The sequence below is a fragment of the Lissotriton helveticus genome, chromosome 9 (genome assembly GCF_964261635.1).
Source record: "Lissotriton helveticus chromosome 9, aLisHel1.1, whole genome shotgun sequence".
Classification (NCBI taxonomy): Eukaryota; Metazoa; Chordata; class Amphibia; order Caudata; family Salamandridae; genus Lissotriton; species Lissotriton helveticus.
Genome location: NC_136070.1, coordinates 719,129,511 through 719,155,568, shown reverse-complemented (window position 1 = coordinate 719,155,568; position 26,058 = coordinate 719,129,511). Strand labels below are relative to the sequence as shown.

Sequence of the window (26,058 nt, the reverse complement as noted above, 5' to 3'; positions counted from 1 at the left end):
GATTGGATCCTGGTACTGTCTTCAGCGTGAGGGTGCAGGTATGCTGCTCCACAGCACCCGGGGGCCGGGGCACTGGGACACCGTGGGACCTGGCAGAGCGAGGGGCTTCATGAGACCTACCACATGCCCTCTGTTTCCGGACTGGACGTGTTTACAGCGTTAATATATGTTTACCTACATAGGTATTTGTTGGATTTTGGTGGGTGGCTGCCTAGTGGCCGTCCAGCCTTAGAGAGGGAGTTGGGAAAACTGTTTACTTTTTTTTTCTTCTTGAGTTTACATCATGTGGTATACTGTACAATGTTATATGAGTCATGCTGAGGTACACCCGAAGCTACTCAGGCAGTGAGCTAGAAAGATGCAACTCTCCACACAACACTGTATACCTGGGTGACACACCTAAGATAGTGCCCCCCCAAACATCCCTCTAGACTTGAACATGTGAAACATGGCAGCACCTAGGAGGACCACATATAATACACACCTTCCTTAAGTGTTGCAATGTTCACATTGCTATACTGTAGGACACGCACCGGGAGGCCACAGAGCTTCAGAGATTGCGAGCAAGGTGTAGGGGCCAGGTGTATGGCAAAGCCTTTTTTCACTTTTGACAGAAGGGTGCTGATTAGGATCATCTTGAGGGTCCCTTATGAGGGCTTGTCACACACTATAGACCGGGTGGGCAGGCAAATGGCCCGTGAAGAATTATGAGCTGGAGCCATACTCGCACTAATTGCAATCTACAAGCTCATTGTGAATTATTAAAAAAAAATTTGTTGGACCGCTAGACCCCCGCTATCTTTCACAATCCACAGGCACCAACTATATTGGCAGAAGACTACAACTGCGTGTTGGATGTTGAAGCGGACTGGTCCACTCCCCCTCTGGAGGTAGCGGCGTGCCACAGGCTGATGCAGCACTTCCGCCAGAGGACTGAACATATGATATTACACTACGTGTGGAGACTGATGCACCCAACCGTTCGGGAATTCGTTCTATTCTCCACTGCATGACATACAGACATGACTAGACCTTTTCTTTGTTGGTGATGTGGTATGCTGTTGAGAGCAGTTAACATCGCACGTGCCATATCTGACCACTGCTACTGACCTTGCATTGGGGGAAGGAACGGGCAAAGATTCCAACCTGGCAGCTGGGCTCAGAGGCTTCCCAGGATGTACCCTAAAGAGACTCCATAGCTTCACACATCACACAATATTTTGACACTAACGCGGGCTCCACTTCTGCTAGGCGCACTGAATTGGAAGCACAAAAAGTGGTGATTCGGGGACACTGCATTAATAATGCCTGGAGAGTGAAACAGACCCTCCACCAGGAATTGTTAGTGGCAAAGCTCAAGGTGCATGATGCCAAAGTTGAAATGGCACTCTGCCCAGGCAGCATGGGAAGACTGCAGGCACTTAGACACTCCAGAGGTGAACTGGTGTCCCGCTTATCACACCTCGATTATAGGGAGCACCTGGCGCACCAGCTTTGGGAGGGAGAGTGGGCCAGTGTAATGCTCGTATGGCTACTACACGCCTCCTTTCGGCAACAATTCTCCTCTACTGAGTCCGTGAGGGACGATCGCCCTGAGTTTCTACATTAATCCCGCAATCTTGAACCATCGGGTAAGCCTTCTGAAACGCTTTGTGCCAACCATGTTTAGAACCGTTATCTACCAATTGTGTCCAAATAAATGACTGGCCCTCAATTTTCCGTTTTACAGATACGGACAGCAGATTGAATATTTTCAATCGTTTCAACATTTTTACAGGTAAATCTTTTACCAGTCATTACTTGTGTTGTTTCCTTAAATCCAATGGAATGAATTTCATTAGACTCTCCTAATCACATAGATTGTCTACGGACCACGTTTGGCCGCACTTGACATCTTCCGCCCCGCCAATCCGACAGGTAATTAGATAAATGCAACGTTTCTGAGCACAGTTTGTGGCTCACCCTCAGTATATATTCCTTAGTCCTTTTTTAGTATCATAAATTATTGCAACAAGCGGTTTTCCGCTACGGATCTACGGGACTCTATTGAGACCGTTTTGAATAATTAGTTTTCCCTTTCCTTTTCAATTTAGGAATCAGCCCCCTTCTTACCCCTTCCCACACGTCCTGACGAAGACCCGCGCAGTAAGGATCTACTATCCTACAATTTCTGGGTCGAAACGTAGACTGCTATCTACATTATCAATTCCTAACATTAGCATGATTTGTACAGCTGTTTAGGATAATGTTTGTCACAAAAATGTTCTGATTTGTGCGTATTTTCTGTGTGGCCTCCCTCGTGGGGACCATTTAGCACTTTATTGATATATTCATGAATTTATATGTGTGTTAGTAATTATTGACTAGTGATTTACAACTATCTCAAACTGTTGCCTTGCACCCCCTTCCCCTTCTCTTTGTGGGCGTATTGAATATTGTAATATAAATGTTTTGATACACATCATTTAACCATTGAATGGTAACAAAAGTGCAGTGAAAATAAAAACACTGCACTTATTTTGGATTATTGTCTCTATCTGTTTGCCTAAATATTTGCAAATTTCATATAAATAATCTTTCGTCCAGTCTGCGACCCCTATGCTTATAACGATTACTCACCCAGGTCCCACTGACTATATGGGTCCAACCCATTTATTTATAACACACTACACGGGGAGCAGCAGTATTCTCCAGTTGATACCCTACGCACTTTTGATTAAGCACTATGCAATACCCAAACTATTAACTCCACCTTTGCGGATTACTACTGCACCTTATATGCGTTCCAGGATGAAGCAACCACAGATCAAATTGAAGTTTTTCTACGTTTGATACCTCTCACTCTCCCCCATTCGCTCCAGTGTGCAGAACTGGACGAACCTAGTCAGGTAGAGGAGCTATGGGAGGCCATACTACAGATAGCCCGGAACCAGATGCCGGGCTTGGACGGCTGCCCTCTAGAATAATACACAGCCTATGGCCCACTCCTTACCCTGCACCTGCTAAAGTTGTACAAGGAGGCAGGAGCTCGGGTGAGTTTCCAGTTTCTCAGGGAAGCCCTGATATTTGTGCTTCCCAAACCAGGGTGGGACCCAATGCACTTATGTTTGTGGAACAGCTAGTCCATGTAGATCAGAATGGGTTAATCCCTGAGCGCAACAGATTCCTGAACATTCAGTTTTCTCAACCTGATGGGAACCAACCCCGGGGAATCTGATTCCTGCCTAATGGTATCGCTAGACATAGAAAAAGCGTTCAACACCTTGGGGGGGAGGGGAAGGGGGGGGAGGGGGGGAGGGGGGTCTTACTACTTATGCAGTGCTGGAGAGAGTGGAAGTGGGACTGGCCTACTTGCAGTGGGTACAAACACTATATAAATAACCAATGGCGAGGGTCCAAACTGGTCAGGTGATCTTGGATAGGTTTGGGATCCACAGAGGCACCAGGCAGGGATTCCTGTTATCTCTACTCCTCTTTGCGCTAACGATGATGCCCCTGGCAAGCTTTTTTACGCACCAAAGCCCAGGCGTGGGAAGTTCAGGTGTACAATGATTGGCAAATAGTATACCTCTGTGCTGATGATGCACTGGTCTACCTAGGCAATGCTCAGACATCCCTCTTTCCACTGATTGAGATGCTTGACAAGTTTGGGAGGCCTAAGCCTGAATTGGCCTGTCATGCCTGTTTCCGCCTCAGTGAGAACCAGATCATCGGAGAGAATATTTGATGATCACCAGGCTTGTATGGCTATTTGTACACTTTTAAATACTTGTTGGTGAATATTTATCACTCAAATGTCAATCTCCTGAATGATAATCTGGACAGGGTGATGGCATCTGTGCTCCTCTCTCTCCTCTTCTGATTCTCGTTGCCTCAGTCTCTGATGGGCCAGGTGACTGTAGCCAAAATGTTGGTCCTACACCAACTGCTGTACCTATTTGCAGCATTGCTGCTAATTCTTCCCATGCGATTTTTCGCTGGTCTTCAGGGACTGCTCTCTGACCTCATTTGGGGGGACAGTTAGAAAAAGGGTTTTACCACAGGTGGCGCAGTGGCACTTACTGGATGGAGAGATGGGTGCTTCCAACTATGGGCTTTACTATGCGACGGCACAACTGCAGTGGCAGATGCGTTGGCTGGGGACTGCCCAGAATGCAGAGAAGACAGCAGTTAAGCATTTTTTTGCTAGGTGAAGACCAAGCTCACTCGCCCGCATCTACATTCAGGCTAATGGCAGCAGCACACAACTGCTAGCATAGATATGTACGAGGTGTGGTGTGCAGTCCACCTAACGCCTCTCAGCTACCCATCTGGACCTTACTGATCATCAGGGGCCGTGTGGGGTGTATCGATACACGCCCCTGGAAAGAGGCAGGGATACTGCTGACTGAGGACCTCTACGCCGAGGGAGAATTGGGAACCTTTTAGGACCTGAGGGATACCAACGGGCTACCAGTGGGTCACTTCCTGGAGTATAGCGCAATATACCATGCCATCATAACCTACTAGGTGGGGAAGGGGGAGAGGATGGCGGCACAGATATCCTTGCCCTCATAGATCGCAGTAACACATGGCAAGCGATAACTGTAGTATACAATGCAGTGCACACACAACATTACACAGTGGGGATGCCGGCCAGAGACAAATGGGATGCCGTTCTCGGTACTGCACTGACCAACAAAAGTGGACTAGTGCCCCGTCCCAGGTGAAGGAGGTTCCAAGGAACCCATGGTTTAGGTAAATGGAATCCAGTGAAATCGGATGTCCTTTCTAAGGCCCGCCTCTTAAGTGGGCGTAGGGGGTTTCAGTGGACATGTGTTGGGACACCTATCACACAGCTGGAAGCCAAGAATAATGAGAAACCACCCTGAACAAATTGCGGCTACTATTTCTGTCTAAGCTGTAATGCACAACAGTCATACCAACTCCTGTGCTGAATGCGGCCATTGTTCCCTACCAGGGATGTCCTCCGGGTTACCCCCTATGCATACCAATATGTATATTCTTTGATTATTTGAATGCGTTGCTTGAATAAGTCTTTTGACTGAAGATCGGTGGGGGAGTCCTATTTGCTTACTTTCAGATCTGGTTAATACTCAATAAAGAATTCTAAATCAGAAGAAAAAAAACTGCTGCCAATAAGGTGAATACGTTGCCCAGAGTATTACCATGTGTAGAAATGTCAAAATAATGAAGTAATAATATTTAAAAATGCTGCATAATGCCACATAATTTGCTTTTTCTTGCCACATAATCTAGTCAACCCTGCCGCAAAATATGGTGCTGCCCTGCCACAATAATTTGAGTGGCCCTAACTATATCAAGTCTTAGGCCTCTAAGTAGAGCGCACAGAGCAATGTTCACATGTATGCTGATTGCAATTACTATTTTATCTAGACATTTGTGAAGGAGGCATACAGCTGTGGAAACATGAGTGTGGTAAAGGAAAAGAAAATGCTGTGGTTAGAAGTCAGTGTGTGCGTTACAGAGAAGTCTTGGTGAAAGTGAGATGATGCAAAAAGTACATGTAGGACAGAGTGGTGAAGGGGATGCCATTTTGTATGAGATATGCAAATGGAGGATTTCAGAACGATGTGGTGAGCAAAAGGGCATAACGTGTCTAACCGAGTGGAAAATTGCAGAGGATAGTGGTATGGAAGAGAGAACATAGGGAATCGAGGCAAAGCCCGTTCACAGACCATAGTAATGTTTAAATCCCTGCTTATTTGCGCACAATCGAAACATTTTCAATCCTAATTATTTACAATATTGTCATTGTTGCTCATTTATCTGATACTGCTAAAATGCACTGGCAAAGATAATAGGTGTGGCTTATTTTAGGCAGTGTGTCCTTATAGTGTATGTCTTAATACAGAAACTGAAAACAGACAGAAAGGACCCCAAACAGTAGTCCGGTGGCACTCTGTGAAGCACAGATCCTAACTCAAGCCACACCCTTAATTACATAGGCCATGTCTGCTAGGAAGGATATCTAATCATGCTTCTTTGGTCAGGCTCCTTGAGAGCTCCCCCCGCACCCCCTTCATCTGACTTAAAACATTGTTCTGCTTATATCCTGCTCTGCACACACTTTCCACTGCAAACACACTGCTACACCTTTCACGTTTGTCGCCGTAAACCTAAGGTGTGCAGTTCTCCCTGCACCCCTGGCCACTTATCTATTGTAATTGCATTTATTAAAGACCCTACTACCTCTGATGTGGCCCTGAAGCACTTTAAACCAGCCAGCACCTTGTGGGAGCCCAAAGTTAGTGGTTATTTGTAGTTACTAGAAATAGCCGTGTTCTATCGAAGAAACCATTCTATGCAATTACTCCCGTTTCTTTGTGGCAGATTAACTTAATACAATTTGGGTGTGATCAGTAATGGGAGTATGAGAGTTAATGGCAATGGTTGGTAGGATTAACGGATGAGCTAGAGGGGACGAGGTATTGTTAGGTTACAGGATATGACTGAAAGACGGTGAGACTGAACAGTTTTTCTGTACACTTCACTAACACTTTCTGCACTAAGCACTTCAACTCCAGTTTCTCTGCACCCTTCCTGTGCAAGGGAGGGGACATTTCTTTCTGTTTATCTTTTTGGACAAAACCTCTTTACAGCTGGTAGCCTTGTCCCCAATTTGTCCTGAGTAAGGTTCCTTATCCCGTAGCCCTCTTTAATATCTCATGGCCTTTGTTTACGATTGCTGCTGATCGCTTATTACTAATCAATCAGTAGGTCTTGCAGAGCGAAAGCCTGACCTCTCAAATGAAGGTGTGCTTAGCAGCATGTGAACCCTCCCAATTGAAGGTCCTCTGAACTAGAAAACTCCTGCTCGAGGAATGAGTCCGTCCGTCACGTGCCCCCAGTTGGCGATTACGAAAACCACTCTCCAGAGCGCTTCATTTCAGTATGGATAAAGCTAGCTACTTAGCCTGCCACGCTTCTATTGGCAAACATTTGCAAAGTAAAAAGGAATAAATAACGGCGCGCCGTCTTACGGCTTGCCTGCCAGGCTAATTAGGAAGCTGGGGAAAGTGGCATTCTATCACGGGGCCCTTCAGCGGCGACGGCCGCCTCCGAAGGCGCATCATTTTCTGTATAGAGGAGTTATTACTGCGCAGGTTCCCGAGGGCGGGCGCGCCGGGACTCGCCTCCGCCCGCCAACCCCAGGCGCTGCCTGCACCGCTTGCTGCGTCATGCGTGGCCGGGAACATTCTCAGGCTGACGTCACGACGTAATGCACCACTTCTTCAAGCTGAGGATATGACTGAAATACTTGAAAGTGCACCATGAACAAATTAATAGTTATTAACAATACAAAAACACGTCAAGCTACCACCATTCCATAGTTAGTTTGCTTTATTACACAACTGTTGCAAGGTGGAGGTAGTATGTGATATGGCTGGTGGGCCTTATCATGTAATACTAACACAATACACAAAAGTGGCCGTAGCTTGTTCCTGGTAGTGTGGCACAGAGCAGTCAGGCGTATTCAGAGGAACATGTGTTAAGCATTTCACAGTACCAACATTGACAATAAGTAAGTGGCATGACTTGAAAGAAAACTTGACACCACTGTACCCACAGAGAATAGAGACCTTTGGGATCGTAGCACACAAATTGGACAGCTGGATTTCCTCTGTTTTGCTCTGTGGCTTCAGATGCAGAGGTAACTGGCTGCTGTCAGTCACCGGGGAAAGGTTGTGCCAAAAATGCTTTGCCACACACTCGACGACTCCAACTTCAGGATGTAGGAACACAGCAGGTGGTGTCATTGATGATGTCAGTCGCTGTGAGGTACACTTAGGCTGAATGTGTCTTTCAAGGGGTAGATCACCTGACTGGTGATCACCAAGCCTTGGCTGCGGCCAGTAGCGGCTCGTGGTGGGAGTGCTGGCGGGCGCTGACGTGGGGAGGGGCAGGGTGGGGGATAGTAAACGCCGGAATACGGCTGCACAGAGGTAAGTACACAAACAAATAAATAAAACAAATTTGCACACGCTGCATCGCCAAATGCAACCTGGCCTGGCAGTTCGGACTGGACTGTTCCCATTGGGCGCGGGTCAAGAATGATTTGCATATGGCTGGGTCCAAACTGGAATGGCATGGTGAGCAAAGAAATGATGGATTTAGACCCAGATCTCTGTACTGGGCTGAATGTATGACATTGTTCTGCATTCTGTTCATCAATTGTTCTTTTTAGGTCTCGCCTGAGCCAGCGCATGCGCTGCTCTGCAAGACATTTAGTAAGTGGGTTTTCAAAGTGCTACCACACGCTTTTGCTGGCCTCAAGCTTGGGGTTACGCACGCAGTCGCCATCTGCCTTTCCGTCATGCCTCATTAAGCACATCGCTTGCGGTACCCTTACAGCACGATCACTTTCACTTTATCCAGCTGCCATGCGCGCGCATCACTCGTGTTTTTTTTTATTTTACTGTCCCCTTTCCATCCTGGTGTGCCTTTGCTCTTACCCATAGGATACACTCTGCCCTCTCTCCCCCAACCTTGCCTCCTGTTAATGTTCCCTTGCTTTCATAGTTTCTGTCCCTTGCAAGTCTGTTCTTTTCTTCATGCATTTCTCTTCCCCTCGGACCCGCCTCCCTCTCACTACGATCTTTGCTCTCTACCTTCTCCCACTTTTTTTTTTTCCGGCCGCGTCACTTTTGCGTCCACACGGCCAATGCTTGTCTTCTGTCTCCTTTGTCTTCTCAGCACCGTGATCATGTCAAAGACACAAAGACATGCACAGCACTAGACTCGTAGCTCTGCCATGATGTCAAGTCACCACTAAGCTTTGCAATGATGTCAACCATCCTCGCCCCTCAAGCACAAGAAGGCCTGAGGCTGAGACGCTGCTATCACTGTGGCTTCTCAGCTCTGCCGCGACTGTTACCTTAATGACTCCCCCTACACTAGAGTCACAGGCTCCCCAGTCGCCATCATTCCAGCACTGTTACAATAGACACCCAAGCCTGCAACAGGTTTACCACTCCCTCAGCACTAGACACACAGCTCTACCATGGTGACAATCCCGAAACAGGATTGTTTATTTGTTTTGGCATAATTCGGTTCAATTAAAGTCCCTGGTTTATAATGGCCAATCAGAATACGGAACCAACTTAATCCTTCGCTTTATGGTTAGCAAGTAACCCCCAAGGGGTTCCGATTCCATGTATGTTCATTTACAATGTCTAAATAAGGATATGATGCAACCTTTTTCTAGACAAACCCCGCCTGTACATCAAAACAAAACATTTGGCCAACCAAAGTGTTCTTTCAGGGTATTATCCCTGTGCGAGGCCTCTTTGAGGAATCCCAGGGCAGAGAGGGTTACAGGGCTAAAGCTGTGACTCACATTGCAAAACTGAACAAAAACGCCAGAAGTCAACAATACAGTAGTGATATCAATGCCATAATATGACTGTGAATAGGGAGCAGGGACACCAGCGTAGGCGGTCTCCATCAATAACATATCCTTTAGATGCAACTGATGCCAGGAACGACACGCTGCCCTCTTCTATAAACAAGCATTGGCATAGCCAATAGGTCTCGCTTTGGGACCTTATAAGTATTTAGCCATGCAACAGTTGATGTTGTTGCCCAAAGGATATTGTGCTGCATAACTAAATACTTATAAGGTCCCAAAAGCGAGACCTATTGGCTATGCCAATGCATGTTGCATTTGTCACCCTGAGTGGGACGAGTATACCCAGACGTGGATCCCGTGCTCTCCATGTCACTGGAGTCAACCTATCCTGGCTGATGAGGGCTGAAAGCCCAAAACCGGTCCTAGGATGCTTGTTTCCAGTCAGTCCAGGGATGACCTAGCCTGGTAGTTTGGGCTGGACTGTTCTCATTGGGCGTAGGGTCAAGACTGATTTGCATATGGCTGTGTCCAAACTGGAATGGCATGGTGAGCAAAAAACCAATGGATTTAGGCCCAGATCCCTGTACTGGGGTGAATGTATGACATTGTTCTGCATTCTGTCCATCAATTGTTCTTTTTGCATGAGTCATAATGTAGGCAGGAATCCCGGGAGGCGAGGGGGTCAGGGGACCAGCCTTGAGGCTGCTAAGGTCGTAAATCAACATTACTGACACGATTGAGTGTAGAAATCTAAAAGTGCTCAGAGCACGCATAGAAAACTGGATGTAGTTGCAGAGGCTTCAGCAAAATTTGTTTGTCAAACCATAGTAGAATTGTTAACGCCTCCTGCAGGCTTCGAATCTCTCCAAGACGGCTCAAGCCACGCCTTCCTGCCTCTCGAAGTATCTGTTAGCATGTCGCTAGACTCCATGCAGGATTCGACATAACCCCCCTCCGAGCCCATCCTCAAGCTTTATTGATGAGGGTCGCACCGAGGACATCCAGGTGCCACCACTCGGAGCAGTGGCGTAACGAAACATGAGGGGGTCCCTTGCAAAGTGCACAGAGGCCCCCCGCCCACCACTTAGCACTTTTCCTGAAGGGGAGGCATAGACTTCGCCCACCCTGCACCGAGGGGACTTATATTACGTAATGCCACTGATGCACAGGTCCCTAGACTGCATTTGCGACAAAATATTTAGGAGTGATTTCCCTGTGCTGAGCATGGAAACCAGCGCAGTTCACTCAGTTTAGCTGATAACCGCAGCGTTGACCCTGAGCAAGGAGCCTGTCATCGATCTGGCCCAGACATTCTGTGAGGGCGAGGGCAAGCACCACATGGAAAGGTCTTCACTGGCTTTAGCGGGGCTCTGAGGACACGCACCTCCACATATGTGAACCCCAAGCACCACCAATGGAGCGTTGATTCCTGAATCCATGTGTGCTCTGTCCCAAATCAGCGTGACCCAGAGAAGCTCACTTGCTATTGATGATCACAATGCCCACCTCTTCTTTGGTCCTATCAGGCCTGCACCCCGTATATTCCAGGAACTCCTCTCATTAGGCCATTACCGTTGAGAACGCTCTGAATTTGTCACCATTTTCTCTTCTTGGTAGGTGGATCTTTGAATTGCTTGAGGGGTAAGAGGGATTCAACATACCTTGCATATCACAATAACAGAGTAATAAATTAGTCACACAGTGCGGCCAGGACTACTGAAGAAAGTTAAAGGTTTTTATTAAAGACTCGCAACAAACTGATAAAGAGGAGTCTCAACTGCATAGTGTAGAAGTACAGTATTACAAGAATGAGTCCAAACCTCCTTCTAAAATTCACTCTAAACAGGAAGCACACCAAAAATTAAGTGACCGACACTAAAGATGAGAAAGAAAATCGGAAGGTTTATTTGCGGAATTCGGTCTTCCTGCCTAAACATTAGTATCTCTAATACAATCTAACTTATCCTACTCTAGGCTAATTTCAGGGAAAACCCTGATAGGCTATGGGAATCAAGGAGCGGGTGTCAGCATGATAGTCTTTAGTAAAAGTACTCCTAGTCTAGAGCGTATATATAGCATGAAGCTACTCAGTGATTGGAATCGCTTAAGAGCTCTATACATCATGAAATCTTAAATGTTGCTGCCCTTTAACTAATAATAAAACATCTGTTAGTACACAAAGTATTCTAGGTAACCAGCGTTCTCACTTTCCAGTTCATTTCCATTGTCCTAGGTAGAATTTAGCAACATCCAGCTCTACTCCCACACTTTGAATTGGGCACATTCAATTGTCCTGAGCGTCCCTTCTCCAGAATGAGAACTCTCCCACTACGTTAACACATTTTCTTCTTGCAAGAAATTCCTCCCATACCGTACTATTGTACCTTCTATCGTTACAAAACAAACCATGCCTTGCTCTAGCTACCAAAGCCTCGTATCTGCACCTGCAGAGGAGAGAACATTCAAACTAAACAATTCTCATATGAAAGTTAAACATTGAAATTCAGAAGCTTCAGGCCTTGGGTTTAGCACAGCAGTTAAAATGCGCTTGACCTTTTAATGTATATGTGCACGCACGTTCACAATTCTTACACATATGAAATGTTATGTAAGTTACATTATTAAACATTCGTATAACTATGAACGAGAAATACATTTCTGGTCAACATTAGTATACACATGTTAAAGTATCGTACTAAGTTTTATCATAGAGTATTTCAGTAATGCATTTGAAATCCATCTTGTTTATTAGAAAATTAGAACACATAAAATAAAGAAATGTTAATCTACATAAATCAACGTAAATAAGTGACATGTGAGGGTGGAGCCAAATCAAGCTGCTCCACCCTTTATCTTCTTGTCATCAAGCCCACCTCCCAATAGTCCCTTCTTTTAGCTTCACCTTAATAGACTTCCACCCTAATATCCACCTCGAGTTGCTCCCCATTAGAACCACGTCCTCCTTCCTTCCTGTCATTAGTCCCACACCCCAGTATCCATATCCCCGCTACTGTCAACGCTCTGTAGTTATTCTACAAGTGCTATCATGGGCATATCCTTAGACCCTGATGTTAATTGTCTCCCCCATTACACCCCTAGTCTTAATAAACTGCTGCATTTTTAGTTGCCAAAACTGACTTTTTTTCCTTTACAGGCCGGGAAACTTATGTTTAAAAACAAATTTCTTATGGCCATACAATTGTGAGTTATAGAGCCTTGCATGTGGTTCCTCCGATGCATCTCTATTCTTGCCATCAGCAACATCTCGTTTTCTAGCTACCTGATCGTCACATACTAGCCCTAGACCTCACCTGTGGTATCTGTTGCAATATTGTGACCAACTCAGCTCTACAATCTAACCTCATGCTTTCCCGCAAAACTCACCAATGCCTTTGGTAATTGAGTTACCACTTGCCACTTTGGCAGAGTTCTTTATACCTCATTGGAGCTACTTATGCTATTTTGGCACTGGAATCGATACACAGCTCTGCCAATGCACATGATTCCCGATTTGCTGAACTCCTGCTATCCTAGTACCTATTGCAAACAGCTCAGTTAATGTACCTCCATCTTGATCAAGGTGTAGAAAATTACTGTTTATGGCAAGAGCCAGAGTTGTGTGCACTTTTATGCTTTGCCAATTTTATCTATCTCATCCTGTTAATTCAATCATATTTTAGATTAGAGAAATAAATAAGTTACCAAAACGTAGTTTCTGTCTCGTAAATTAGGGCATATGTCCAATCAATGCCACTGCTACACAGGGCACAATTAGGGTGCCCTCTTCAAATATACCTGCATTTGATACACTGTCCGTTTTTAGGTCTCGCGACCTATCGATGCGCGCATGCGCATCGAGCGGAGCGAGAATTCAAGCGGCGAAAACATCATGAAACCACCAGCTTTTTGCTGGCGTTTTCATGGCGTTTTCATGCAGTTCATGTGAACCACGTGTTCAAACATGAACGCGCATCAGCCTCCCTCCATTTGCCGCAGAGCACATCAAAGGGCTTCGCCCAGCGTGCGCTCTGCGGCTTCTCCTCCCCTAATTAGTCATTTTCGCCGCTCCCCTGCCCGCCGTGTCGCATTTCTCCCCCCCCTCCAATTCTCTGCCTTCTGCCTTCCTTTCCCGGCGCACGCATTTTTTTTTTCTCCCCCCTCCCCTTCTCTGCCTTCTGCCTTCCTTTCCCGGCGCACGCATTTTTTTTTTTTTTTTTTTACAAGCCAAGCCGGCGGTAAACTGAGGTTTTTTTTTTGCCGAGTTTTATATAGCGCGAACTAGACCCGAACGGAATCAGGTGTCAGAGCGCTTTACATATTTTCCTTCTTTGCTTTCCTTTCTTTAGAGTCCCCTCCTTGCAGCTCTAGAGCAGTTTAGGGTTAAACATCATCCAAGCAAGCAGTGTGACGTAGCATCATGTTCCCTCTTTCCCTCACTCCAATTCCCTAAAGTATTCCCCCCCATGCCCTGTCATTCCCTCTTCAATTGTGTTGCAGCGCTTTAAACGTCTTAAACGCAATAAGCACTATACAAGCCAATACATTACATAAAGTGACATCCTCCCCTCGCCACTTCTGTGTACCTTTCCCCTTCAGATGCAGCGCTTTGACCCTATCTGCATGTGGCATAAGCACTATCTATGCAAACTGCTGACATATTACATCGGGTTTTCCTGTTCCCTCTCTCTAATTCCTTTTCTCCTTCCACTAGTTTCTCCTCACCTTTACTGCTTCCTTAAAGTACTAAGTTGCACTATAAATGTAGGGCAACTTTACTGTCGTATAATAAGCAGCCAACGTGATATAACTTCTTCTCTCTCTCCGGCTCCCTCCTGTGTCCACTCCTTCCCTTGCTTGCCCCCGCTCTGCGCATGCGCCAGCTGTTTGCAAGCGTTTATTAAAAAAAGGAAAACATAGTCTGGGAATCACAGAGGCGGGTAACGGGGTCCTCAAGCATTGGCATTGCCAATAGGTCTCGCTTGTGGGACCTTATAAGTATTTAGTTTTGCAGCACAATATCCGATTATGCAACAAGGATATTGTGCTGCAAAACTAAATACTTATAAGGTCCCACAAATGCGAGACCTATTGGCAATGCCAATGCTTGTTTTCTGAGGCACTGCAGTGTTCACATCCTGTTTATTCTTTGATTTATCCCTCAATGTAAAATTATTTCATACCTGGGGTGCCGTATAGGGTTAAAGGTAAAGCTACAGTCAACAAATAATTGAAGACATAGTTGTAATAATTTAAGAGATCGTTGGATCTGGGAGAAGAGGTGGACTGTTACTGCATCATGATGTAGTATACTTTTTAAGAAGTGTATCTTCAGTTCTTTCTTATATAGGAGCAAGGTTAGAGAATCCTGAATGGATATACGGATGTTTTCCAGGTCAAGAGTGCATATACGGAGAAGGCTTGTGGCATTGGTTTTTTGGTTTTACACTTCTGATGGTGTCCCGGCAGCACATGTCCCTGGAGCCACCACAGACTGTGGGCTTGTGAGCCACAAAGACAGGAGTCGTGCTTGCTCATGATGGCTTTGTAAATGATGCAGCTTGTTTGGAAGGCGGGCATGCTGGCCTGGAGAGAGCCAGTAGTGTTTCATCTAGAAGGGGTATTGTGGTCATGAATTTTCAAGCTATGAATGCGTTTTAGTGCTGCGTTTAAGATGGCCAGTGTGGAGTCTGGAAGGCCATGGAACAGGACATTGCCATCATCCAGATACAAGAGTGTGAGGGCTTGACTAGCATTTCTGAAGCAACAGTTTTACTTTTTGTTAAAAAAGCTGGTACTAGGATGTTTTTTTTTCCATCTTGAAAATATGTCCCTTCACAAAAATCAGGAAATCATCCTTGTGGGATTGACCTTAAGGCTAATTCTGAACATGCAGGTCTGGTTAGGGTGCAGGCAGTGTTGAGGTTTCTGGGATGGAGGAGAATGACATAAAGTTGTGTATCAACAGTGGATAGTTAGATTTTGATTCTGTTGTCAGGGGAGCCTAAAGCCTTCACATAGATAATGAAGAAGACTGGCATACTTTTTAGAAAAAGATGGCCCGCCGTTCCTGTTTTTCACATCCACTTCTGCAGGAGTGTTGACTGCCGTGCACGAGAAATTCCTGTTTCCCTTATTTTTGTCCTGCCTGCAGCCTCACCTGAATCTCTCGCCTCCTCTGCATCACGGCCGGGCTTGGCTCCGCCATTCTTTCTGGGAACCGACCGGCCGGGCTTGGCTCCGCCGGCCGGACCACAACCCCCAGCAGCCTTTGGGGCCAGTGACGACGACGACGGCAGCAACGAGCGCGCCAGGAGGCGTTTAAAGCACAGTCAGGGGCTGAGTCCCCTGTCTCCCTTATTTTTGTCCTGCCTGCAGCCTCACCTGAATCTCTCGCCTCCTCTGCATCACGGCCGGGCTTGGCTCCGCCATTCTTTCTGGGAACCGACCGGCCGGGCTTGGCTCCGCCGGCCGGACCACAACCCCCAGCAGCCTTTGGGGCCAGTGACGACGACGACGGCAGCAACGAGCGCGCCAGGAGGCATTTAAAGCACAGTCAGGGCCATCGTCCCGCGAGGACGCGCGCGGGGCGCGCCGGACGAAGCCCGGGCAAAGGGCGGGCCCTCTTCGGCACGAGTAAGGCCAGGCTAGGCCACCTCCCTAAAAATCATCACTGCGCATCAGGGATTAGCTCCAGCTAGCTTATCCTGTGGAAGTGTTATTCCTTTTGGTGGATCGCCTCCAAAGTCCTAGTTACCAGACGGGGGTCGGTACGTAGTCTGTATAAGCTGCCACCGAATCGCCCAGGAGCTTGGAAAGAGGAGGGGGCCCTCGGTGAGAAGTTGATAGCACATACAACACTACTACGAAGCAAGAAATAAGTCCGCTGGATACCTGTATAAGGCGCTGAAGTAAGACATTTGTTTTTAAACCTTGAGATTTAAACTTTGTCATTTTATTGAGTTGTGGGTATAAGACTATCACACCCCTTTGTATAATTATGCCTAAAAAAAATAATCACATGGGATCTGAAACACCAAAGAACACCATGGAAAACTATCTTGTTCAAGTGGTCAATAAAATAAACAGTGAGCGCAGACATTCGTTGGGACTGTCCCAGTCACCTATTCTCCCTCCCATGAGCCCATCTACTTCATCGCAAACAAACGTGTCTCTGCTAATAGACTCTAACAATGATGCTCATGAAACAAACTCCTCAGTAAATGTTAGTAATGATACCAGTGCAGCAAATGTGGTGGATACCGAGCCACATGTGGGCAATGACTCGGATGCACAGGCTGTCATTGTGGTTGAAGAAAAAGAAGAAGTGGAGGATGAACCATCTGCAAAGCAGACCATGAGGGCAGTTAGAGCCTGTCGTAGATTACAAAATAAACGCGGGGGGCACGCTCTGGAAAATAAGGTTATGTCACCACCAAAGAGGAAAAATATTCGCCAGAACGATGAGGAGAACATTTCGAGGGAGATATCGGATGAGGACCTAATGTCAAGAATAGCAGAGCTGTTAGAAATAAAAATTCAGACACTCATTAAACCACTTATTAGCAAGATCGATAAACTTTCTGCGGACATAAAGAAATTGGGAGGTACACAAAATGCATTAGCAGATGTGATAGGAACTGTCTTAAGCAATGTTAACAAGGGCCACGACTGTCCAAAGGAAGATAATGAATCTGGGTCAACATCAGATGCTACTCCACCAGGGCCAACTCTTCCGGAATGCCCGCAAACTGGCCCCATTACCAATGACTTGCCATTAGAAATCCCAATTGTTCAACAAATTGATCCATCACATGCTACAGTGCCCCCTAGTTCTAAAGAAGATCCAACACAATTTGTAGTTGAAGCATCGCCATTGGTGCTAGTTCTAGCTAATACACCAATCCTATCACCGGGTCAAACCGAGTCAACATCGCCACTAAAAAGCAAGGCACTATATTGGCTGTCAAATAATATGCGGACAGCACAGGGGGGTGAACAGCGGCTGGCCGATGAAATCAAAATGGCAAGGAGGGTTAGATGGATAGGAAATAAGCAAAAAAAATGGAAGGGCGACTGTGTGATATTAAATCTTTCTAACCCAGCTACTCTTCCCGATATTCTATCCAACATTCGTCCACCACAAAGAAGAAGTAGTTCTATAATCCCCCTTACATTAGAATTCTTTTATAATGAGTCGCAAAAAGCTAACAATCATAAGCCCCTGAAGCCAGCTTGGTTAGTGAGAAACAATGGATGGGATGGGGGATCTAAAATGTTTGATACGAACTATGCTGCTAAAAATAGGGCTGGCCCATGGCAAGTTAACCAATATAACATTCCCTGTTCCACCACTCCAGGGCAAAATTGGAATCTAATGGGCAGACGAGGGCCGGGCACATTTGCCAACAACTGTGGGGCCTTAGGTAATGGCAATTACAATGGAGGATGGCCAGGGGTGCAGCAGAATTTACCATATCCTACTACTCCTGCACCCATAGGCAATGGCAACTATAATGGAGGATGATTGGGTGCTCATTTGAATCCAGCATATCCTATTACCCCTGTACCTAGATGGAATGTACCAGCAAATGGTTGGGGTCTTGGGGCCCCATCTTATAATTGGGGCGTTAGTACCTCAAATAGGTTTGAGGCCCTAGCTGGCTTAGCTGATTGTGATTGACTTGATGGTGGGGCTTTGGCAATGTCATGTGGCATAGAATATACACATCCTAGCTTGCATCCTGAAGTTGTACCAAAGCAGATTGCACTTGCTAAAAATTCTCAACAGCCACAGTACTATGTTGATATAATGGCACAAACACTACATTTAGATGCAAATGGGCCTATTATACAACAGCAGGTAACAGGGAAACCAGATGTTCTAGAAATAACAAAAATAATCTGTTGGAATATTGCAGGTTTGAAAAAAAACCTTTCAGACCCGGCCTGGCATGACTATTTGGCTAGTGGGGATTTAATTATGTTCCAGGAAACCTGGGGGCTGGAGAATTATTTCAAGGTTGACTATAGATCATTTTTCATCCCCGCAGTCAACATAAATGGGGGAAGACCTTCTGGCGGCCTAGCAATATGGGTGAAAATTACAGGTGGCCTGTCTTTTAGGCAAATTGATACAAATAATCCCGACATTTTATTACTTGAGTTAAAAAATACCAGGGGTTGCAGCATTTACGTGATCAATATTTACAGTAGACCACATCGATCGTGTAAAGAATCATCAGTTGTAACCCATTTGAGTAATATTGTGGCGGGGTTTGACCAAAACGCAATAATGATTATAGGTGGTGACTTTAATAGAGGTTTCGAACCTATAATAGGCCTAGAAGACATCCACAAAGACGAGGACAGTGCTAATAATATCCCCATGGTTGACACAAATTATAAAGCACCTTGCACAGTGAGTGCCTTACAACTATTGAATTTGACCCTCGAGTTAGGCCTACGTGCCTGCAATGGGCGGTTGCCCTCAGATTGCCCCAGTAAACCAACTTTTACCAGAGGGGCGAATTCTAGCCATTTAGATTATTTTATAGTTTCTCTGAATTTATGGCCCATGATCATCGATCTAATGGTGGATGATCGCACGGAAAGCGACCACTATCCATTGATTTTATCTGTCCAGACTCAGATCTTTAAAACCCCTGTTAAAAGTGCTAAGAGTACTGTTTCCTTACCACAGGACCCCCTAGTGGCAAATAACCGTAGATCCCTGAAGTGGCCAGTGGTTTTGGGTAACACAACAATCATTAGTCAAATCTATAATGTATTTGTGAGGCACATGTCCCCTCTTTTAGGAAATAATACTGTTATCCAAAATCCTTGTCTGATAGAATCCCATGATCATTTAATCGATCAACTTGGCGAGATCCTAACTAGGGCGGTAAAAAGATCATATAACGCCCAAAAGAGTAAACAAACAGGGATCACCTGGTACAACCAGGAATGCCGGAGAGCCAAAACAGACCTAATTACAGCGGTCAGGGGGGATTCAGCGGACATTGTGAGGATCATGAGAGCTCAGTACAAAAGAACATTAATAATGGCCAAAAAAGAGTGGGACGAAAGGGTTTGGTCAGATTTGTTGGACGCATGCAAGTGTAAAGATCAGACCTCCTTTTGGAGCCTCATCGCTAGAGGCACCAGGGGGGCGACTGAATGCAAAGATAGATTCTTAGAGGAGGAAATTTGGGTCAAGCATTTCACCTTGTTATATGCTTGTGAAAGCTCTGGCGAGGCTGAAGGCTGGGACAGCTTGCAGCCTCTTCTAGATGTGCATGACACACCTCTTGTCTTCTCCTTGACAGAAACAATTTTAGCAATCAAGGCAGTTAAGTCAGGAAAAGCGCCAGGCCCTGACGGAATACCAGGTGATCTTTGGAAGCACGAGAACTATATTTGGGCTCCTTATATCAATTTATTATCTAATGATATTGCTAGAGGAGCTCCTGTCCCAGAAACCTGGAAGGGGGCGGTGATTGTAACACTGTTCAAGAAGGGTGACAGGTCAAATCCTTCGCATTATCGGCCTATCAGCTTAATTGACGTGTTGCAAAAAAAATTTGCCCGTCAAGTCCTTAGCCGGCTTTCAGCTTGGATCGAAGAACACTCTATCTATACAAAATACCAGGCAGGTTTTAGATCAAAGATAAGCACTGTAGACCAGGTTTTTAGATTTTTATGTTTAGTCTGGAAATATACGATTATAAGAAGTTCCCATATATACGTGGCTTTTGTCGATTTGAAGGCAGCTTTTGATATGGTTCCGAGGGTAGCACTATGGAAGACAATAAACAAGATGGGCGTCCCTGGGAACATCCTTCAAATTTTAGTTAGACTTCACGAAAATAATTACGCACGAGTTAGATGGGGACCAAACGGAGAAGTCAGTGAGAAGATAAAAATAGCGAAAGGGGTAAGGCAAGGGTGCGTAATGGCACCTACCTTATTCTCCTTATACGTCAATGACATCCCCGACACTCTTTTGGGCTGCGAGCATGACTCTCCCAAATTGAGCGGGCAAGCCGTTCCGGCATTATTGTTTGCAGACGATACTATTTTAATTTCTCAGACACCCAGGGGGCTTCAAAACCTTTTTAAATAAATTTAGCTTGTATTGTCATGAAAAGGAACTAGAAATTAATTCCTCAAAAACAAAAGTTATGACAATCAATCCTCACAAAGGTTTTAACAAAGTTTTTAAGATAAATAACGAACCTATTGAAGAAGTCCCCAATTTTAAATACCTGGGTATCATTTTAGATAGTAAAGTTACATGGAAAACACAATTGGAGAACTCAAAATTAAGGCTGACTCAAAATCAGTGCCCGATTTTAAAGAGGCATAAGAACAGCCACTTTAAAGCAGTCTCACCAGCCATCGAACTATTTAAGTACAAAGTGCAATCATCTTCACTTTATGGCGCGCATCTCTGGGCTTAAGCTTCAAAGGATACTTTTCGAGTGAGGGAAAATTCCTTTATTAGGCAACTCTTAGGGATACCTGGGTCAACACCACTGACACCCGTATTATGGGACCTTAATTTTCGTCGTACAGATGACTATGCTTCTCTCCGTCCGCTGCTCTATTGGGTCCGTTTATGGTCCATTGAGGAGCTGACTGATTACAGAGAAGCATTGAAAGAGATATTGGCTATAAGGAATATCACGCATTTGCCATGGTTAGAGTACGTCAAAAAGTGGTTTGAAAAGCTAGGGTTAAGTGATTTTTGGTTTGACCCTGATTCTCTCACAAATCGCTCAAAAAGGATCCTGAAACAAACGTACTGGGACTATATTAGAGATTCAGTGCTATCAAACCCCAGAATAGGGACTCTAACCTCGAAATTTTTTGAATTTAAAGTGACCATGCAATTAGAGCCCCTTATGGATGAAATTTACCCTCCATTGGCGAAAAGCCTATACTTAAAGTTCCGGTATGGTATTTTGCAATTAAAAGAAAGGACATCTAGCTGGAACTGCAATAAGGGGTTGGTCGGGGCCGTCGGATCTGATATATGTGAGTTCTGTGAGATGGGTCTGAAAGAGGATGTGTCCCATGTTTTATTTATATGCCCAGCATATCTCAAAGCCAGGAAAAAATGGCTAAAGCCAATCTGCAAAAAGTTAGGTCTCCGACAAATTAAGGTTGGACTTAGAATTTTTAAGGGAGACACTGCCCAACCGATTGTGTTCAGCCTGAGCCGTTTACTTTTATGCGTAGCCTTGATTAGAAAGATGAAAGACCAAAAAACGTAAGGAAATAGGCTAGTTTACCATGTTACTGAGTTACCTGTTGATTGCTAAAGTGCTGCCTGCTTTAATGTTCTGGTGTACACTTTTTTTTAACAAAAACAGATGTTTAACTTATTGTTTTATTATTCTGTATATTTATTCAGTGTTCTTGTACATTAGAGGGGCTAACTAGGACGAAGCCACCCCCAAGTGGACAAACTGGGAAATGAATTGAATTCTATGTATTATATACAAAGGAAGTGTGTTGACATTTTTATCTACCCGCTATTTTTATGTATTTAAATTGTGTTATGATGTATTATGATTGAATGTATTGTATCTTATAAGGTTTTTTAAACCGAATAAAGATTGAAATGAAATGAATGAAATGAAGACTGGTGTATAAGATGGAATTTTGTTGTATGCCACAGGCAATATGAATCTTCTTGGACATGGCGGTGCTCAAGTAAACGGACTGGTGTTGGTTGCTGAGGGAGGAGAATTGGTGAAGAACATTGAATGTGTGTGCCTTTTGAGACTTCAGGGTGTGGATGAGTTTGGGATGGGCAACGGTATCAAAGGTGACTGAGTGGTCTAACAATATCAGGAGATGGCTTTTTCTTTTGTGCTTGATGGTGTCCTCTAGGGTATGCAAAATTGAATTTTATATTTCAAGCTCATGTATAATATATATACATTATTCAACATTTGAGTTGCTCCGAAATAGGTAGGATACGAAGTGTTTATAGAGGTGTGTAGTGATTAGAAAAAAGGAAAAGGCACAGTAAAAAAATATAGTCTGCATAATTCTTCTTAGATAATATCCATTGCTATGAGACAGACATTAACATTAGCAAAATTCAAAACGGCCTGTCTGAGAACTTCTTAATCAATTATAGTCTTCCTTGTTCGGAGTAGTGATGACTGAATCAAAGTTCACCGCTCATAGGGAAAAATATATACATTCAATTCGAGCTTTTGTTGCGGTCGACGTTTTGACCCGACTTTTTCACGAGGTAAGTTAAACCCTTGCATTTGGGTCTTCATCAGGACGGTGATGGGGGATGATGTGTATAGGGAGAGCTAAAACTGTGCCGCCGCACTGTAGGTTGGGGGAAAGTGTTCAATCCTGATGCACCCATCTCTCTCTTGGTAGAGAAAACTCACTAGTAGAATCTCCTCATGGTATGTCAGTTTTACGTGTCAGCTGGATGATTTACTATCCATACAAATCTGGATGATTTACTATCCATACAAATCAAGGCTGCAACGAGCATGCCTTCGCATTTTTCACAATGTTGAAATTGACATGACCAATGGAAATACATTCCAAAATGTTCGTGTGCGATAACTCGCCCTGTTAGTCACTTGAGAAGGAGATAAGCAGATTCTACTAGCTAATGTTAATGTCTCTCTCATAGCAATGAATATTATCTAAGAAGAATTATGCGGCTGTATTTTTTACTGTGTCTCTTCCTTTTTTCTAATCACTGCGCTCATGAGCACCTTTATAGACACTTCTTTTCCCACCTATTTCGGAGCAACTCGAATGTTGAATAATGTATCTGTTATACATGAGTTTGAAATCTAAAATGTAAAATTCAGTTTGAATCACTTAAACAGCGCTAAGTGTGATCTGTGCAAATTGTCTTTTCCCGCTCGCCTGTATTGCAAAACTGAGTATTACAGTTGCGTTTAGGACCGCACGTGTGATCTCAAGCTTGAACAACCAAATGGTAAAGTGTGAGATCTGGGGTACGTACCTGACCTTAATATGATTCCCAGAAGACAGTACGCCATGTACCGACTTTGTGTTTTCACCCTGCCCCGGAGGTCGACGTTGAATTGCTGTCAATCATACATTTGCCAATAGTGTGGTCCTTCTAGGCAGGTCCACTCTACCCATCTCAGTGTACTGACAGTCTTTTTATCTTTTCCCCTTCCTTTTTGTCTTGTGCAACCCTTACTTCTCTTCCTTTCTTTCTTCGCTTTATGGCACTCTAAACCACGACATGTTATATTTATACCCTTAATGCTATTCACCAGTGGTTCTTTAACTGTGGTCCAGGGACTGCTCTGGGTCCGCACAGCCTTCTCAGGGGGTCGAGACTGCTTAGAAAATGAAATAATATTAACAAAGTAATCAAGTATATATAAATAAAGAAGCAAGATGTACAGTTGAAAATGTTAAAACATTCTTTAAGTTTTGGAATTTGAAATTGAAGGCTATAAATTAAATTGGTATCCTCGGATTGGTTTATGGAGCAGTGCAAGTGCATCAAACATAATATTGCATGGATGAAGAGTGGGCTCAATTGAATTTAAAAAAGCTACAACCTTCCTATTATAATTAAAACTTTGTATTTATTGTTTAGATTTGTTTGTGAATGAAACATAATGTTAGATCGTTTATGTATTTGGTTGATGAATGCCCATTCTGTATTTGTGGTGTATTTGCGGATCAAATCTCTGAAAATGCTTAGTCCAGTGTTCCTGACTTCCAGTAATGACTCAGTGGGGGTCCATGAACTCCAATAATTATTCATTGGGGGGGTTCCTGGGTTCCAGTAATGATTAAGGGGGCGGGGGGTTCCACAGAAGTCAAAAGATGAAGAGCCACTGCTGTTCGCGATTGATGTAATTTAAAAGTTTAATAGATATTCGAACAGACCCAGACTGGACCAGTATTATAATGTGCGCTGTCCTAGCCAGAAGAGGTGACTGTTGTCCTTGTTTCCTCCCACAGACCAACATCCCCTTTCTGCAGAACGTGCTGAGCAATGACCAGTTTTTGCACGGCACCGTGGACACCCAGTTCATTGATGAGAACCCAGACCTCTTTAACTTGCGGCCGGGCCAGAACCGAGCCCAGAAGCTGCTTCACTACCTCGGTAAGTTGCATGCATTGTCGCCTCGCCCCCTCCACGAGGGTTGCGGTCTTGGCTCCGCTCATGGCTTTTTCTGTTGCTTCAACTGTTACTTCTGTGGAAAAATCTATTGCAGAAACCTTGTCTGCTACTTGAGCATTGGCAGGCATTTTCTTCTGTCTGGCTTTAATAGCATATTTGACAAGGAAAAAGTATTGTATGCGTCTAAATGTCCCAATCTCGTTGCTACTTCAATTATGAAGCTAGTTGCGAATACCAATATCCTCCAAAGGGGTTTTCAATGGAGACTTCTCCCTTTACCTCTGCCTTATGCATCAACGTTTGTAACGATCATAAAACGTGCACTTGCTGCAAAGGATGAAACTAAATGGACCCGACTGCCCTCCAGATATTTCCCATTAGTCTCTGAACTGCCTTTCGCTCTTCAGTCTACACCACCAATCACTGATCCGTAGATCTCTCCAGCATCCAAACAACACCCACTGGCTATTGAGCCACCTCCCATTCGAGAGAACGACCACCAAGTATTGATTTTAGCACACTCAAGATATAATGCCATCTGTAATAGAACCCCCGTCTCTCTGCAGTCGATGCCACCAATCACTGAACCTTAGCTCTCCACAGATTCCAAACACCACCCGCTAATCATTGATCCACACCTAACTAAAGAGAATGGTCTCCACATACTGATCCGAGCACCATCGAGGTATCACTCCATCGCTGGTATCACCTTCATCACTGTACAGGCAATACCACCAATCTCTGGCACATAGTCAACCCCATCTTCCAAACCACACACACCCCAGTTACATACCCACGCTCCATTCAAGAGAATAGGCACCAATTACTGATCCTATCACACTCTGGCTATCACCCGTAAACCTCCAGCACCGTAGAGTCACTACACCAGTGACTGAGTGATAGTCCCCTGCAGCATACAAATGTGCTAGTTACTAACGCACATCCCGCTCGAGAGATGGCCCACCAATGGTGGATCCCATTGAGTTCAAAATATCATTCATCAGTCACTCAAATGCATCTGTTTGTCACTCCTGCCATTCATTGAGCTGTATGTAGCCTGGCTCAGTTTACAAACAAAACCCACCATTTATTGGCCAGCATCCCATTCGAGAGGCCACCATCCAGTCACTGATCCACCACTCTCCTGATGTCATCCACCATTCGCTGAATAGCGCGAGCCTACATAGACCGCGCTAACAGCCACTGACCTCTGACCGTGCTCAGCTTTCATTCATTATGCACCAATTAGCAAGCACTATCCTACTGCATCAGGTGCTTAGCACAGCCCTCTCTAGATGTTATCTGATCATTTAATCCTAACAATTAGTAGTACAAATGACTGAGCTGTGGCTCTGTTCAGCTTCCGAAGGATAACCACTTTTCCCTGGCCAAGTCTCTCCCCCTGTCTAAGAAATCTACCAATCCACGAGCCTGCCTTCATAATTTAAGAACACATTTTGTAATGGCCTGTCTGTCTGTCCTCCAGACAATATATATCCATTACTGTGCTCCAAACCCCCTCTCT

General features: G+C 44.8%; 1 protein-coding gene across 3 annotated transcripts in view; it reads left to right on the top strand.

Moving 5' to 3' along the window:
- Positions 1 to 26,058, top strand: part of PC (pyruvate carboxylase) — a 2,151,284-nt gene that overhangs the window by 1,902,401 nt on the left and 222,825 nt on the right. For all 3 annotated transcript variants that reach the window (XM_078660828.1, XM_078660829.1, XM_078660827.1), the window contains one exon: positions 24,371 to 24,515. In XM_078660828.1, coding sequence (XP_078516954.1) covers positions 24,371 to 24,515 — 145 coding nt within the window. The remainder of the gene's footprint in view (positions 1 to 24,370; positions 24,516 to 26,058) is intronic.